The sequence below is a fragment of the Symphodus melops genome (genome assembly GCF_947650265.1).
Source record: "Symphodus melops genome assembly, chromosome: 16".
NCBI lineage: Eukaryota > Metazoa > Chordata > Actinopteri > Labriformes > Labridae > Symphodus > Symphodus melops.
The window spans coordinates 6,391,502-6,408,593 of record NC_136706.1 but is presented as its reverse complement, the minus strand read 5'-3'; the positions used below and the strand labels follow the sequence as shown (position 1 = coordinate 6,408,593).

The 17,092-nt window shown below is 40.1% G+C and overlaps 3 protein-coding genes across 3 annotated transcripts; 1 reads left to right on the top strand and 2 right to left on the bottom strand.

Moving 5' to 3' along the window:
- The first annotated feature begins 241 nt into the window (after positions 1 to 241).
- On the top strand, positions 242 to 3,696 carry LOC306836877 (uncharacterized protein). The gene is made up of 3 exons (XM_079364219.1): positions 242 to 549; positions 1,905 to 1,979; positions 2,278 to 3,696. The coding sequence occupies exons 1-3, from the start codon at positions 375 to 377 to the stop codon at positions 2,424 to 2,426; spliced, it is 399 nt and encodes a 132-aa protein (XP_079220345.1). The 5' UTR covers positions 242 to 374; the 3' UTR covers positions 2,427 to 3,696.
- pdcl (phosducin-like) lies at positions 3,492 to 6,864 on the bottom strand. The gene is made up of 4 exons (XM_079364218.1): positions 6,758 to 6,864; positions 5,547 to 5,734; positions 5,253 to 5,434; positions 3,492 to 4,536 (listed from the first exon to the last, which is right to left on the bottom strand). Exons 2-4 carry the CDS (start codon positions 5,719 to 5,721, stop codon positions 3,973 to 3,975), a joined length of 921 nt encoding a protein of 306 aa, XP_079220344.1. The 5' UTR covers positions 5,722 to 5,734; positions 6,758 to 6,864; the 3' UTR covers positions 3,492 to 3,972.
- A 717-nt stretch (positions 6,865 to 7,581) lies between these two features.
- LOC306836729 (prostaglandin G/H synthase 1-like) lies at positions 7,582 to 17,092 on the bottom strand. Its single transcript, XM_079363971.1, has 11 exons — positions 16,871 to 17,092; positions 16,691 to 16,774; positions 13,506 to 13,622; positions 11,879 to 12,019; positions 11,630 to 11,773; positions 11,175 to 11,356; positions 10,925 to 11,008; positions 10,343 to 10,589; positions 9,167 to 9,453; positions 8,664 to 8,811; positions 7,582 to 8,288 (listed from the first exon to the last, which is right to left on the bottom strand). Exons 1-11 carry the CDS (start codon positions 16,875 to 16,877, stop codon positions 7,930 to 7,932), a joined length of 1,800 nt encoding a protein of 599 aa, XP_079220097.1. The 5' UTR covers positions 16,878 to 17,092; the 3' UTR covers positions 7,582 to 7,929.

Genomic DNA, 17,092 nt, shown 5'->3' with positions numbered 1-17,092 from the left:
AATCCAAATATTCTTCCGTTTTTTTTTGTTTGTTCAACATAAATCCTGAATCCTTAAAATTCTAGATTTTTCTGTTTAAAAAATATGCTTTTAGTTATAACAAGGTTCCCCAGAGCAAACTGGGTCTGTGTTGCTTCATCCAGTGTCCACTGATGTGGAAACATCGGATGGATTTTAAAACAGCCCACTGGCAGCTTTCCACTCGTGGCTTTGGAAAGAAATACACTATTGTCACCTCCCCTTGACTTTAAGCTGATAACGTATTCTGCAGCAATCATTTCTGCAGGGTAGCACACAGGATCGGGACGTTTACCTATGAGAGGAATCATTGCCTACTATGTGAGGATGTGATCGAGACTGTTTGCTGATTGACTATGAGGGGACTTTTCTTTGCGCCCCTGGTGCTGCTGGTGCTGCAGAGCAGAAGCTTTGAACTCCAGGATACAATCCATGCTCTGATAGAGGAGAACATCCACCTTCATGACCAGCTGGAGAACCTCACCCAGGCCCTCAGGGAACTCAAACGGATGCTATTGCATCACTCCAATGGTACTCCACAGTCCTCTTTACCTCTTTTATAAATACAAATATGAGTCAATACAAAACATTTAAAAGTTAGCTAAAGCTAAAAATGACCAGTTCTGAAATGTGAAGGTCCAAAATATCAGGATACATGAGTTCAGCATTAAAAACAGTTACTCTGTGGTTTGAATCATCTAGATTCAATAACACTTCTTTTTTTCTACATAAAATAATTGACAGTTGAAATAGATAGATCAAATGGAAATATCCTGTATAATGACACTCATGACATTGAAAAATATCATTGACTCTTATTCTCTTGTTTATGAATTGCACAGTATTCTGTCAGCACTGCTTTAATGTGATGCTACGTTGAGTTTCACATCACAAGTTGCTTTGTGTTTGTGGATAAACCTTTGAATTCAAATGAAAAAGCACACCAGGACATTACTGTCTGTTTGCACAGAATTGAATCTCCAGAAGCAGGATGTATATTTTCTTCCCTCGCTGCAGTGTGGGATGACTGATATAAAGCAGATTAGTGTTATGAAACATCTGGTTTTTCAATGTCCGAGCCCTGAGGTCACAACAGCTGTTTTCATTGCTGTCCCTACCTCTCATTTCCTGTTAGTGTCTTTTCTCTTAATCCTTTTAGTGCTGCCTTCAGTCAGTCATGTGATCATGTGGTATCTTCTTTTTTTGTTGTTTGATCTCAATCTGCCTTCACATACATGGAAATGTTACCCCTAAAGTGAAAATCGGAATATCTCCCGGAGGTATGAATATTATCCCATGAACTAATACAGTACATCAAAAGTAAACCACACTGATGGAAACATCAACACTTAGTAAAAGTAAACTGATTAACAGAGTAACTGATCCTTGTCCACTGGGGGATAAGATAGTGAGTTTAAGACACAGATTTTACTTTTACATGTCCTGACTAACTATCACAAAGAAGATAAATCAATCTTTATTTGTATTGCATCAATTCATAACAAGTGTTATCTCAAGACACAAAAAGCAGATAAAGGACCTTACTCTTTATATATTTATTCTTATCAAGATATTTGCAGTCAATTTGTATTTCTGTACCTTGGCAATTTCCTTTTATATTATTGACAAATGATTATGTAGAAGTGAAGTATAAGAAGATAATCTGTTTTAACATCTCATAGAACCGTATGGTATGAAAGTATAATTGTGTATAAAATATAGATAGATCTGGACTCGTAAATAAAGATATAGAAGAATGTAAATACAAAGTGAAAGTGCAGTTTTAAAACACAATAAAATATAATGTTCTATATTATAATGTGTAATAAATTGTAGGTTTCAAAGGATGGTGATCTTGACATGGTTGATCTGTGTGTTTACTTCAGACCAGGATCATCATGAACATCGAGAGCATCATGATGAAGACATTCAGCATTTGTGGGAAGAGTGGTCACAACATGGTGAGTATTCTGCCAACGGGACTACAACTTGTTTTGATCTTCGAGGTCAGAAAGCAAATTCATTGGATTGCAAGTTTGTGACACAACAGCAACATTGCATCCGCTAGCATTGATTCGTTGAGGAAGTAGGCTGCAGAAATACCAGAGGGATAATCAACGGTTTGATCAATCCAGTTTGCTGCAAAGACGCCTTTTAGCTTTGTTCAAATGTGTTGCACACACAGCAAGGGGGTTAAATAATAATCGCATGACATGAATTGACGATATGATTTTCTTTCTTTTTTTGTTGTTGTTGCAGGCATCAGTGCAGAAACTCATCTCCTTTTGGAGCATGCTTTCTGTGAATACGACCTGCACGGCTCAGCTGCTCCCCTCCATGATGAGACAGCCAAGCTGCTGCTGATGTTACCCTGCCTCACCCTGCTGCTGCTCATCGGCTGTCTGTAGGATACATTAGCCTGGTGAAGAGCTGCAGAGATCTTTAGCTGCTGTCGCAAACTGCACTTTGTCATTCAGAGTCGTGGTGTAGTGGGGTTTGATGTGGTTGCAGAGTTCAGCTGCAGCCCGGGCTCTTCCTGTTCGGAGTGAATATTGAGTGGACAGGATTGGATGAGTTGACCTATCTGCAATTTGTGCAGTGCTAATCACATCTGGGGAGTTTAGTGAACTGGAATAGAGCCTGTGGATGCAGACGTGCAGCACTGAGGAGTCTAAACCTGATGAAGTCAGAGCATGCTTCATGTGGCCAGGTGGCCACAAAAGAAAGTTACTCGTGAATACGTATACTCAGGAACCAATTTTGTTACTATGGTAGTAATGAAAAAGGAAACTAATGAAATAACCACATTTGGTTACATTGTGAAATGTGTAACTCTGGCTTCTATACATTTACATGTTTAATATAAACATGAGCACGACCACTTACGCTTTTGTGTAACATTTACCAAGTCTTGAAGCTGTGAGCTGTAAATATGTAGAAAATATGTGAAATAAAACGTGTGTAAAATAGAGGTTTAATCAAATTCTGTTGTCCAAACTATGACCAGTTGAATGAAAAGTTCATAATGAAACACACATGAACAATTGTTAATCTCAAGAAGCTTGTTGATGTGTTCGGTTTCCATATTAACAGCACACGCAGAGCAACTTCAGCACCAATGGAAAGTGTCGTTCTTGTCCTGCTGCAAAGAGCGGAGCGATAATCAACTCTGCCTCATCTTTGTGTTGATCTCATTCCAACTTCTTTCACTTCATTTAGATTGTAAATTCTGTTCACCATGAGGCCCGCCTGATCTTTTCCCTCCTGAAAATTCTACTGGAAACGATTTGATCTTTAGTTTGTGTTGACGTTTTCTGTGCAGCTGAGGGAGCAAGATGATACTTATCAGTATTTTGCTGCTTGTTGCTCCTTTGGAGTTTCTCCGTCATAACACCCAGCGTTCAGTGAAAGACATTGAGTGGTGCAACTTCAAGCTTTCATCTTTTAAACTCTGATCGATAGAAAACACAACAGTGAGTCCAAGCGTTTATTTTTCAGTATCTGAAATGTTACAGCACATAGAAAAGTTAAAAACTTGCTTTAAGTCAGTTAAAAGTGAAACATTTTTAATCCTACAAAGCAGAACACATTTGATACAGTAAAGATGCACAATGACACAAAAGAGGAATGTGTTTTCACACCATGAATAAATAAGTTCAAGAAGTTTCAAACATAAAACATGTAAGCTAACATCGACATCATTCTACCAGGGCATGACAACGGGTCCTTGATTTTCACAACAGCTCGACTATTCTGATTAAATAGAACTCAAATCTACTATGGACTGATATCATGATCATTCATTTGCATATTCAATATGCTGACTGTGCGTTTACGTTGTCGCGTGTCAGCAGTATCTTTAAAGCGATCCACATACATGAAGGTGATCTATAGTCCATGCAGACTGTGTACACAAATTATCCAAGCATATACAGCATTCAGGATGTAATGGCTTTAGTCTATGTCGAGGTCTGAGTCCTCGTCGCTGACAGTGTTCTGCACGATAGCTCCATTGCGAATGGTCTTCTGGACCATGGGGGCTTTATCTGGCAGCAGACCGTACTCCTGCAGCAGGGCCTCCAGGTCCACAGCAAAGAAATCCTCCCCGAGCTGGTCCGTGACCCGCACAAAGTTACCAATCAAGTCCCCTCCTTTGTAAACCAGCAGGGCGGGCAGAGCGCTGTCTCTGAACAGCGTGCTGGTGCTGATGGCCGAGCTGCGAACGCTGCAGAACTTGACCAGCGGGTATTCCTGAGCCAGACACATGAGGCTTCCCCTCATGGCCTCGCAGCCGGCCACCTCCGGCTCGTAGATGTGGATCACGACCAGTGTGCTTTTGTCCTCCTTGTCCAAAGCCTCCAGGAAGTCTTCTCCGCTGCTCAGCTCGTAGACCTGGGCAAAGCGTTTGCCACGGCACAGCTGGCGTCGCATCTCTTCGATGCGCTGCATACGGTAATGCTGCAGGAAGTCTTCGTCACCCTGATCTTCCTGCAGCATGTTGTACTCCTGCATGGTCATCTGTGAGGGAGGGAGGCAGAGAGAGAGAGAGACAAAAACACCAGTTCATTTTAGATATTTTTGAGGTTTAGGTTACAAGATAGCTCACAATTTAATGTTTGCAGTGTGAAATTTAATCGACAACTAAACTTCTGTGGAAATGTTCTTCTCTTTTTTTCCTTTCCTTCTTCTTCTTTCTTTGGACAAGTTTTTAGGCTGAATTATTGTCTGACCAGGACAGGTCGTGTTGTCCTTAGAAGGAAGTTACTGCTCCAAGGCATGTAACAAATCAATGGAGCACAGCGTGTGATGCACATGAAATCTAAATTTCGCTCTAAAAATTGGTCTTCTTTTACAATCTGAGATCATCATCCGTGTTCTTGAATTTCCCTCGGGATCAATGAAGTATTTATCTATTTCATTGATCTGGACTTTAGGGTGTGATTATAAGAAATGTGTTATTAGTGTGATGCATTAAGGCTGAGTGAAATCAAGTGGACCTCATTCACACTTTGACTGCGTATTAAAATAGGACCAAGGCGACAGTATTCTACTTTGTTAATCAGATTGTCTTTATTAAACATCGTGTCTGTTTTTAGCCTTTTCCCACAGCAAGTGTTCAATTAGCAAGTGTGCCACTGTGTTAGTCAGCCACACATGCGCGTGTTAGGATGGTGTGAGGAAGAAGAAGTTCCTCACATGTACAGAGAGTGTAATATGTTTTCCATCCTGCTTACTTTGCCTTGGATTTTGTCCTGCAGTTCTTTCTGTTTCTCTTTGTCCTTCTCCAGGTCGAGGTCAGAGCGGCAGGTCATCGACAGCTTCTTGATTAGTCTTTCCATCTCTTTCTTCTGCTCCTGTTTCTGCTCCACCTCCAGCTGCTTGTACTTCCTCCAGTCATTAATAACGCCCTTTGGCCCTGAGGGAAACAGATGGTTTCATAAGGACTCGTCTTCTCGTTACCTTCTCTGCATAAGTGTACAAACGGGTGCACTGTGGTCTTCAACAAAGATCATTTCTTCTATCAGTACCTGTGTTGACAGCGCTTCCATCTGCGCTGTAATCTATCTCAGGCTCGTTGACGTCAGCGTCCCTGATGGTCTTGCGCTCCCCTTCCTCATCCTCGTTTTCACTGCCCTCATCCTCACTGCTGCTGTAGTAGTACTGCAGCTTCTCCCCCAAAATCTTGTCATCCAGAGTCGTCATGTCAGCGGCTTGCCTGAGAGGAGCAAATGTCAATGATAAGAACACCAAAGTAACCCATCAAGAACAATACTTTGATGAAACACAAAACTGAGATCCATGAAGGGTTAGGCAAAACAGAACTGATCCAGAGGTAAACATAAAAACAGCAACATTTAGAGAGATTCTTCTTCTTACAGAGTGACTGACTATAAAATAAAGCACACCAACCTCGTATTTTAAGTTGATTACAACTTTGCTGATGAATTGCAGTTAACAGAAAGAATACTACTATTTGCCTTATCTGTAACTCCTCATAAATATTATAAAACCTTTTTGAAAAAAAATAATAATCCGTTGTTAAATGGAGCATTATGATCCAGACTGAAAGGCACCCCAGATGTCATAGGTCGGATACAAAGGAGCTTATGTCAAAAATAGAACATCTACACCATACATGACTTAGAAAAGTGTGTCAACAAACAAAAGAGAAGGTCAGAGGTTTGTGATGAAGCATCCAGCCGTATGAAAAACCAACACATGAGCACAGATGGAGAGACAAGGAAGTAGACTGGAATAAGTCAGCTTTAAATACAAACAAAGTCATAGTAAACAGTGCCAGGAAGATAAAACAATGCCTTGCTATTGTGTACATCTCCTATTCTGTATTTAGGATCTAGAGAAACATTATCTGTATACAGTGATGATGAACAGTAGTTTTAAAGGCCTGTAAACACCATGACTGTCAAGATCCTCCGACGATCTGACAGCCAGTTAGATAATACATTTTGCAGTAGCTGTAGTTTTCTCGTGACAGTGAAAGAGAGAGGATAAACGCAATCCAATTAGACTATTTATAAAGTAGGTCTCGTGCTGAAACCTGCCAGCTTCATAAACATGAGCTAAGTTAGCATTAGCCCAAACCGAGCTCGTTTATCTTCCAGAGAAAACTCGTAAATATTCGCCAAACAGTTTTAAGCTTACACGGGCCCACTATTTTCTTAATTACACACTGAAATCACAATTATTTTTCTTCGTAACACGTGTCTCTCGGTCTTACCTTGATTTTAGGAACAATCTCCCGATGACTCCGGACGTTTCCTTCTTTAGCTAATCCGCTAGTTTCGCTACCGCGAGCCATAGGACTTACGGTGCTTTCATGGGTCACAAAAACCTCGTAATTTTGAGATACTAGCTGACAGGGAGTCAGGAGGACCGTCTCAAAGTTATTAAAATAATCGATGACTTTTGATATGTTATGGCGATAACAGATTATATACTCTATTTTAACTTTAATTCTAACTTTGATAGTTAAAATACTGTCCGAAACATTTGGAAGTCACTATTAAGTTTAGACCCAAATATCTTACCTGTACGACAGTCACACGTAGTTATAGGTCAAAATGTTAAGATTTTATTTTATACTTACCAATTTAGGCGTCATTACGCCCAATAAGCACTTAAAAGCACGATACGGGATGGGATCATAAAGTAGTCTGAAGCGATCTTCTGTAGATTTAGATTTTTACTGAGAACACTTTAAGGCAACGTGGTTCATCCCACTGATGTACTGGAAACGCTTTATCATGCAGTTCCTACTTTCTCAACTAGAGGGCAGTATAACTATGAAATGTGACCAAAACCCCCATTACAGTACAACAGTTAACTACTACAACTAACCCTAACCCTAAAAAACTCAGAAGGAAAGAGCTTTCTAAATGTGAATTTTGGTTAAACACTTTCCCCTACAAAGTAACTGTGCTTCAGTTTGATGTATTTCTTACTTAGTCTATATTATACCACATGCATTCAGTATCAGGTCAAAAGAAACACTGAATTCAGAAAAACGAGGGAATGCCAAATCATGAGAAGTACAAAACAATGAATTGTCAAAAAAAAAGTTTTAATTCCTTTCATTTTAAAAGAGTTGACTACAATCTACATTGTCTACATGTCTTATTTCCAAGAATAGTTCATGTAATCATTCCTTTGAAAAAATCTAAAGACAAAGCATCCATTATTTACTAGACAGCATGAATATACACAGACACAAGTTGTTAAACAGTAGTTGTGTGTTACTGTTGGTTTTTATTTTCCAGATCCTCCAGTGCTGTTCACACAAACTTGTTGTATGTTCTCCATGCGACCATCTTCAACATGTCTTGGTTTAGCTGCAGCCTCTTTAACATTCATAAGGGGATCACAACCGTAACCTTAAGTGTCTGTTAAAGGTCATAGCTCATCAGTTCTTACTTTAGTGTCCTCCCTTTCTTTCTGTGATTGATCCTCTGTTGGTAAGCTAAACGCCACATAAGGACACGTCCTGGTGTTTTGACATACCAGTTTCTTCAGTGTGGCCGAGTTCAGTATGTCGAACCCCACTTTACCTCCAAAGGTGCTGGGCTTCCAGTATTCAGGAGAACATATGGGGTTTCCCAGGAGGCCTTTGAGAGAGAAAGGGGCACCCATCTCCACCATGCTCTCTCCAAATGTTGACCCCAGTCGTGTCTCCAGCAACAGACCAGGATAAAATTCAAGAGCATCTATGTCTCCGTAGAACTCTTCAAGTTCACGGGCAATCTCCTCGTTATCTGCAAATTTAATTTAGTCAGTAAAAATATCTTAAATACAGAATTGTGCAACTTTAAGGTTGACATAGTCTATGTATGCATTGCCACTGAATTATGTACTAATGTCCATAGTAACCAAAGGTAAAATCATAAAGAGTAGGCAATGTTTGGACCTGCACTAGGAAAGAGTTTTCTTTTTTATCTAAACTTCTACTGAAAGGATAGGCACAGTCACACATGCTCTAAAAAGCAACAGGAACATAGAACATAGAACAGACAAAACAGATGTCATTTATTCCAAGAATGTCCAGCTGCTCTCATGGGCTTGTAAAAGTCACAGATCACATGATTTAAAGGTTGGTCTGTGTATTCTGTACACAAAACTGTTTTGCTTACCAGTGAATTGTTTGAATGATGTGTACGGCTTAAGGTTAAAGCGCTTCCTGTACTCGTTGAAGGGCTGCATGCGGAGCAGGCGGGACTCCTTTATGGCACCCACAGCCACTTTGGTCAACACTGCATTAATGTTATGTCCACCTCCAATCTGCAGGACAAAGGAAATTATTGAAAGTAAAATGTGATTGGTTGTTGTAAAAACCGTTTGATATTTTGTTTAATTAGACAGTTTGAAATACAAATCCAGACCTAAAATGGCTATTACATACTGTACGTGAAATAGTTAAATGTTGGGTACAAAACATGTACGAAAACCTGAATACAGAAGTCAGATAACAGTTATTTACATAGAACCAGGCCAAACACTTGCAGGATGCAAAACAGGAAGACTAAACGTGAATGCCAAAAAAAAACGTTTTTTCAGGGATTAAGCGCCAGCATGAATTTAGATTCTGTCCCCTTTATTGAGCTGATTTATAATGCTACATTTTGACGTTTGTTACCTGTCCAGCAGCCTGGCGAGAGAAGGAATCCACCAGCTTCTCGATACCATAGTGTGTAAGGACAGAAGTGTTGAAGAGAAACTGTGGGTATGTCACTTCATCTCCATTTATTAAGAAGCTGTCAGGCATCAAGGGATGCCAGTGGTACAGCTGGCTGAATTCCAGAGCGATACGATTTCCATACTGGAACTGGGAGTTAAACAGCAGAGTGGGATCGAACTTCAGGTCCAGCAGGTATCCGCTGAGGTGCTGCACATACTCCTCTATAACTATTTTTATTGTCTCACCTGAGGGGAACATGCAGAGACACAAAGATGGAGGACAAAGTCATTAAAATCAAACCACCCACCCTGTGCTGACTCACAGCTGAACATGTTCAAACCAAAGTCAACTCATATAGAATCACCAGCCATTACAGTATGAGGGAGTGTGACTGCACACACTCTGTTAGTATTAGAAACAAACCAATACCCAACCATCTGCTTTGTTGCTAGGTGTTGATGAAAAGACTGATACCACTCTTGTGTCTGTTTAGTGTAAAACTACAGCGAAGACAGTTTCGGTCTGCTTTTCATCTAATTGTTAACCAGGGAAGCAGCTAGCTTGATTACCATGACTGTGTCTGAAATCCCCCATTACAGTCTGTAATATGAGTTGGAATGAATATACCTCATTTAGTGGACTAATATCCTACAATGCAATGGGAAAAGTATTGAATGTGGGAGCTAACCCACGCACTTTGCCCTTAACTTGTGGCCCCACCCCTTTTTTGGGTGAAAACAGTCCATATAAAATGATGCTGTAAATGGAAAAAGCAGGGTCTTTGGGGTTTTTGATGCTTCAAATTCAAATCAATTCAAAGCCAAATCCAATGGCCAGTCAGGTAAACGTTAAAGTTCTGACTTTTACGAACAGGAATCGAAATGATAACATTACTGAGTTTCTGAGTTGCTGGTCTTGTGATTTTTCTACACTTGGAAAGAGCCAAGCAAGCGGTTCCCCCTTGTTCCAGTCTTTGTGCTAAGCCCAGCTAATCAACTCCTAGCCTTAACTTTATACATGCTACATACATGACGGCTTTATTCATGTTTTTGTCTTACTTTTACTTTACTCACAAACAAATGAGGTTATTTCTAATATATTTGAAATATTTCTTCTGAACAGTGTCCAGCTCACCAATGATGATGAGGCGTGTGGTCTGGAAAAGCTGTTCATCATCCCAAGTGGGATGCTCCACCTTCAAGATGTCACAGACGCGGTTATGTTCCCTCAGCCACAGTGTAGCGTACATTCCCAAACCAGGAAGGAGTCCAAACACTTCCTGACCAATAGCAATCTGCTTCTCAGGAGGAATTGTAGGTGGGTAGCTCATCCTGACGGGTGCATCAATTACAGAGGGAGGGTACATCTCGCCATCAATTAACTGATGGTAAAAGCGATAACAAATGATTATTAATTACAACATAATACAAGATTAATCTGTCCCAGAGTTTTCACTGTGTTCTCTATAGTCCGACAGCAAGACCCTAAAAAGTAAAATTACATCTTTAACATTTGTCAAATCTTTCTCTGATATGAAGAAAAAATAGTCGAATTACTTAAACAAGAGATTTGGCTTGTTTTTGTTGAGGTCTCTATCAAAAAAACTCTGATTTATTCTGTCCTTGGAGATAAATCTTTCAAAAATCGCGTTGGGAATTTGGAGTTAATTATCTACGCACATGAATGCTTTCTCTTGCATAGTTTTGATTCTTTCACCTGGTACTTGAGTTTTCCGTCTTTGTGAAGCCGGAGCTGGAGCTGACGTTCTAGGTTGTCTCCATAAACATGTCCTGCGTCCACCTGTATGTACCACAACAGAACAGATTAAAAAAAAAGAGGTGAGAGGATATAAATATTGGTATGGCTTAGCTATCAGTTAGGGAACTTAACAATGTAGTCTAGTCACCAGTATTTTGTTCTGTTTCTAGGATAAATTTGACTCCATAGTTTATTTAAAGCTTTATACCCCGTGCGAAAGAGCCTTCGTGAAACCAAGACCCATTCGATTGTAGGTCTTGAAGAACTGATGGGTGAAATGCTGAGCAAAGAAGGCGAACATGAGGTTGGAGCGCTGGGGGTCAGGTCTAAAAGTTCTTCTCTTGAGCAACCTCTCAACCAGCAGCTCAGGGTCAGGCAGCCCCGCCTTGCCTGAACAGAAACAGAACAGCGTCAAACGCAGCAAAGGGGAAAACAGAGATACACCACACCTCTAGTCATAATACTGAGAGAGAGTGTCTGTTAAAACAGTGCTGACACAGTGAACACAATGCACTGCACATCTAAACCATTCAAGGTCACAACATTTGCATGCACATTACTGGGGTGAAAGATTCGACTTATACCGCATACTGAATGTGAATCTGAAGTTGACCAACTGATAACAGAAACATATCGACACATGGAGTTTTTACTTTGGCTAACCTTTGACTCCCAAAGGTGTGGGACAGTCCACTGGCACAGGCGGAAGAATTCGAGTGTAGTAGCTCAGATTAGAGTAGGATTCCCAGTTGAGGTAGTTGTATTTTGAGTTAAAAGTTGGAGGGTTGGGTATCAAGTTGGATCTAACTGTTCAATAAAAAGGAAAAAGTTATTAGATTCATTGAATTTCAAACACAGATTGTATCTGTTAAAAAAAAAAGAAAGAAAGAAGAAGATTGACAGAATCTGGACCTGTTAGGACCAGCCGCATGAGAACATCCCGCAGGAAGGTGTAGTTGATGATGTCCCAGAACCAGTGGAAATGGGTCAGTATGTAATGAACCACATCTGGGCTGGGCTTCAAGAACTGCCGTACTCTGGTCCAAAACTCCGCTGCAGTTAAACCAATCATAGCAAAAAGAAAAAAGAAAAAAAGAGTGTGTTACTGGAAGAAGGCAGCAAGGAATTCAGAGTGGAAAGTCACTCTGGAAAACACAGAGATTATATCACCACCCACTTCTCAGAATTGTTCAGCGATTGATGAAATGGAGTTCAGCCTGATCTGGGCAAGGCCGGATTACTAACCAGGAAAAGGAAGGAACTTGCCCCAGAAATCAAAAATTCAACGGTTTCAAGGAAATTTCATTTATTTTTGGTCAAATTCATCTTTCAATTGTTGTTCAACAAATTGATGCTGAGCAAGGTGGAGTGTCATTGTGTGCACAGAATCAACATATGATCACTAGTGATACTGTGTTTTGTTAGCAGCAGTTGTTAATTTACACTATAGTACTTAATAAGCAACATATGCACACATTAGAAGCCATGCTGGGTTCTGAAATCAAATCTATTCTAGCTCTGATTTTGGTCTTTGCCAACCCTAAGGGAAATATCTAGCTTTGTAGCTGCTAAACATTCCACTGCATTCACCATATAGAAGCCTATAGTAGACTATGTCTGTAAACTGTTTTGTGCTGAAAAGGGCGTTGACAGTAGGTTTCTTGAGCAATCTTTTACTTTAAAAAATGCTGTCAGCTGTGACCTCAAATGACACAATGACATCAGTGGGATTCAGCCAAAAACAGCAAAGCTGGTTGCCAGAGGGCTAAACAATTAGCTTTAAGATACTATTAACTCCTTAAACAAAAATGTATTTAAGATATCTATTAATTGGTTTACTGATGGCATACAAAAAACATATGGATGCTATATAAAAAAGTAACCCTCACCAACTGAAAAACTTATTTGATTCAGGGAAAAAAAATTGGAAGTGTTGTTGTAGGTGAGGTATGTTTGGATTCTTGTTTTCAGCATTTTGAACTCGTAAAACACCCATAAAGTTATCTTTTTGTTAAATAAGCTACGTGTGTGGTAATTCTACCTCCTGCCTGACCTTTCCTTCCATCTCCACCAACTTCATCATTATTTATCTCCACACACAAACTTAGCAAGGCTTTATTGTTTAATGCCCGTCGAGCGTGATGTAACCGCATAGCTGTCAGCCAAACACATCACATTTAATTATGCACCACAGTGTGTGAATGTTCCCAGTTAGTGAGAAGCAGGCAGAGGAGCAGAGATTGTAGGTGGCTCAGCAAACAGATCAGCAGAAGCAGATCTGAACCACCTGGCCTCTTTCTGGCATTTGCTCCCGGTTCTGCAACTTTTCCAAATATTTGGGTCTAGACAAGAAATCTAAACTCTGTAAGCCAACTGCTTTGTAGCAATACTTCCTGAGACTAACAAAATGAAACGGTCACCTTATCAATCTAAACCTTACGCTTCTACTAAAAAGCAATAACAGAATATTTGAAATTCTTAAAGTGCTCAATCCTAAGGGAGGAAATGACAAGTGGTCACACGAGACAACTGGACTCACGGACGGTGCAGTTTTCTCCGTAGAAGCCGGTGCGAGTACAGTCACACTCGTACTTGTCCTCATCGTATCTTACACACACACCCCAGTGCTGGCAGGGGAAATAACAGCATGGGTTCACTGTGGAAAACAAGAAGAAGAACTCATATGAGAGACTGGAGGAACATACTATCACATAATCTCAAGTGGACAGATCCTATAGATGCATTGAATGAAAGTAAAGAGGATACGATGTTCACTTGGAATGTTTGAAATTGACTTATGGAATATCCCACATGAATACATCTGCGTAAGCAAAAGATTGGATCACCAAAAAAGCATCTCTCTCTCAGCCATCCCTGAAGTCTCTGTTTAACCACTCAGGATCAACTTCTATTAAAAAAAAAAACTAACAAAAAAAACATCTGCCAATAACATTCATGGTGTGTTATTACATTCCTGCTCCCAGCACAAGATTCAGGACGTATGCTGGTTGTAGTTTTAGATTTAAAAGCCATTTAAATAACATGTTTCTAAATATGTTAAACAGGAATTTTAACAAGTATTACTAAAAGTATTTGGGACTTAAGGGAACAGAAACTTATAAAAGACAGACCATTAAAGGATAAGGGCTCAGGAGAATGTCCCTTTTCCCAATTATGCCCCTATGCCCTTCTGATGAGTAACATAAGCTAACCTGTGGTCCTTCAACAGAACCAGGCTCCGTTGAGGAAAGTTCCCGGTATTCACAATGCTGATACAATCTACCATACCACATGTCTCCTTCTGGCTCCCACAACCTAATTTCCAGTGACTGGCTTTAGCTGCGTCATCCTTTACGATCATTCACAAACTCTGTCCCTGCACTCCCAACTTTCCATCCTCGCTGAGCTTCCTCCCCTAAACTTGCATAGCCTTTTCCTTTCATATGCTTTCCTCAACAGTCCTCACAGGAGACTGTCAGTTCTATGAAATAGACTACATGCTGACTCACAGACCACAACACTATGTCAGGCCTCAGGTTAGTGGAAAACATTTCTTGTGGCACAATACCTTTTTTTTTCATAACTTACAACTCGATCTGACAAAGTCTGAAATATGAAGACTGTGTACCTTCATAAATCAACGTGTAGGAAAAAGAAAAAACTACAAATGTTGGCTAATCGAGTGAGCCGCATGAAAAGGCCTTTGTTCTGTGACACACAGTAAAAGTGAGAGGCAGAGGGAAGGGGGATGTTAGTCAGTGCCCCGACAAGATACAACAAGCTATGGTCATGCAAACTAGTTTCAGGTGACGAAACTTAACCAAAGTGATTCACACTTTAAGTTGATAATATCATAGGAAAGTTCAGGGAGCCGCATGAGCAACGTTTACTGTACTCCAACACGTCCACGTTAAAGGTAATCTCCTCTGAGGCTCTGACTAAATGCAATTCTACAGAGAGAGAGAACATGTAAAACATGCCGCTCCCTGCCCACGCAGGCCCTATCCTGCTCCGTCTCCTAGCATCAACACTCAATACATCTGGTAAAGCTATATAAACGACATGTGAAATATCTAACGAAACAGGTCAGTTTAAGTTCAAATCAAGCTGATAGGGAGGAATTGTCCTCCAAATAAATCACTTAAATTAAGACGATACTTTAAGGAAAAAAGACATCCTGTGACTCAGTTACACATAAAAAAAAACCATCCTGGAATTTTGCCTGTTGGCTTTAACTGTAAGAATGATCAGAAAACATGTTCATCAGGAATGATTGTGTTTGTGTGAACTGGTGTCGGTTGTCACAGTGCTTGATAGAGCCAAACTAGATGGCACTGTTTCGACCCTAATACAATGGCTTTTTGTCAAGCTCATATCTAGCAGGCTAATTTATATGGCACAAGAACATGGTGGTGGGACAAGATTTAGTAAATGTCATGAGTCAGAGTAATTTCTCATGTTGGTGCCGTGTTTGTCACAGAAGTTTCTACGTGTGGCATTTCATTATCAAGCTCTTGTTAAAAGAGAAAGCTTTGATTTAGGTCTACACTCAGTCACATGGTGTTACCATCATAAAACCTTTGTCAGGCTGTCAGATGATGTTCTTCATCTCACTGCCCAGATAATATTTCATTTGATGCATTATTCATAATAAACTGCTGTTAAATATTGTTGAAAAAAACCCCATCTGAATCAAAGTGATCGAGCTATTATATGTTACACTATAAAAGCTTCCTCTCAGTAGCCGTTTTCAAACAAATATGTTAATCATTGCGCACATTTATTCCGTATACGTTTAAACTGCCCCCAGCAAACAGATATTTTACTGGGGGCAACTACCCCATTTAACATTGTTGCTTACCAATCATGTGATGATGCAAGCTGTGTCAACATGTTTAAGTACACATGATTATTAATAATTTTATATTAAAAAAAAAAAAAGTAAAAGAAAGATTTTTATTTTTTATTTTTAATCAAACGATGAGCAATTTAGACGTCAAAAAACGTGACAACCCACCCCATCTGGAACTATGATAATGTTTTTTTATGGTAGCATTAGACCTCCATTAAAGCTATTAAGGTGTTTTATGTTTGTGTTATACATTACTATGACTCTATTTATGAAAAGAAAAAAAAAGGAAAATATCATAGAAAAGAAAAAGGCAGCCTTTTTTCCACATATATGCAAGCTGATAGCATCAGACTGAAGGCCAGATGGTATATTGTGTACATAAAAGGTGTGAGGGGAGGGGCTTGTGGTCTTGCAGGTCAAGCTACATGTCTGGCCACAGGTCATGCAGGAAAAGTCTGTTGGGGGGCTTCATTGCTAGAAGGACAGAATCCAGTTTTGAGAATACTGGGTGTTCCTGATTTTTATCAACTAGACAAGAAAAACCAGGTGTAAAACATTTTAGTTGTTTATAAGAGCCTCCTGCTGATGAAGTCATGTTATTGTACTGGCAGGAGGCCTGCAGGGGCCTGTCTTTGTTTTCACTATTAAGGGAATGTCTAGAAGCTTTTGGCAGCTTAACTTGTTTAAAAGGAAGACCTGATGAAATCCCAGCGATAAAGAAAACATGCATGCACGCACATCCCCTACTCCCCTGAAAATGTGTTTCCTGCATGTACCTGATATTAAAGCATCAAGTGCCCAGACTAAAAGGTAATTAGATTAAAATCCAAACAATTAAATAACTAATCAAAACCCAATGAACCCTCACTAACCTGTGCTGGAGGACACCTCATCTCCCCGACATGCAGGCTCCCGCAACAGCAAGAGAAGAGCCCAAACTGATCCAAGGACAGAGGCTTAAAGAAATTAAACAGTTTCATATGAATGTATGTAGCAAATGAGGAGGTTTAAACATAAAGTAGACACTATAGACAGCAATCCGACATACTCACATCTCATTACAGCAGCCTCAGTTCAGGAAATGTGCATTCCAAACTCATAAAACTGTAAGAAGAGTGTAAACATCCAGACTCCGGTCTTAGTCAGAGTTGTGAGGAGCAGACCCAGCTGGCCACACACAGACAGAGAGTGAGTGAGAGTGTCAGAGCAGCGGTCCAACAAGTTGACTCCTCAGTGTGAGTGCTGCAGCTCCGTCGCACTGCGACTTCACCTGC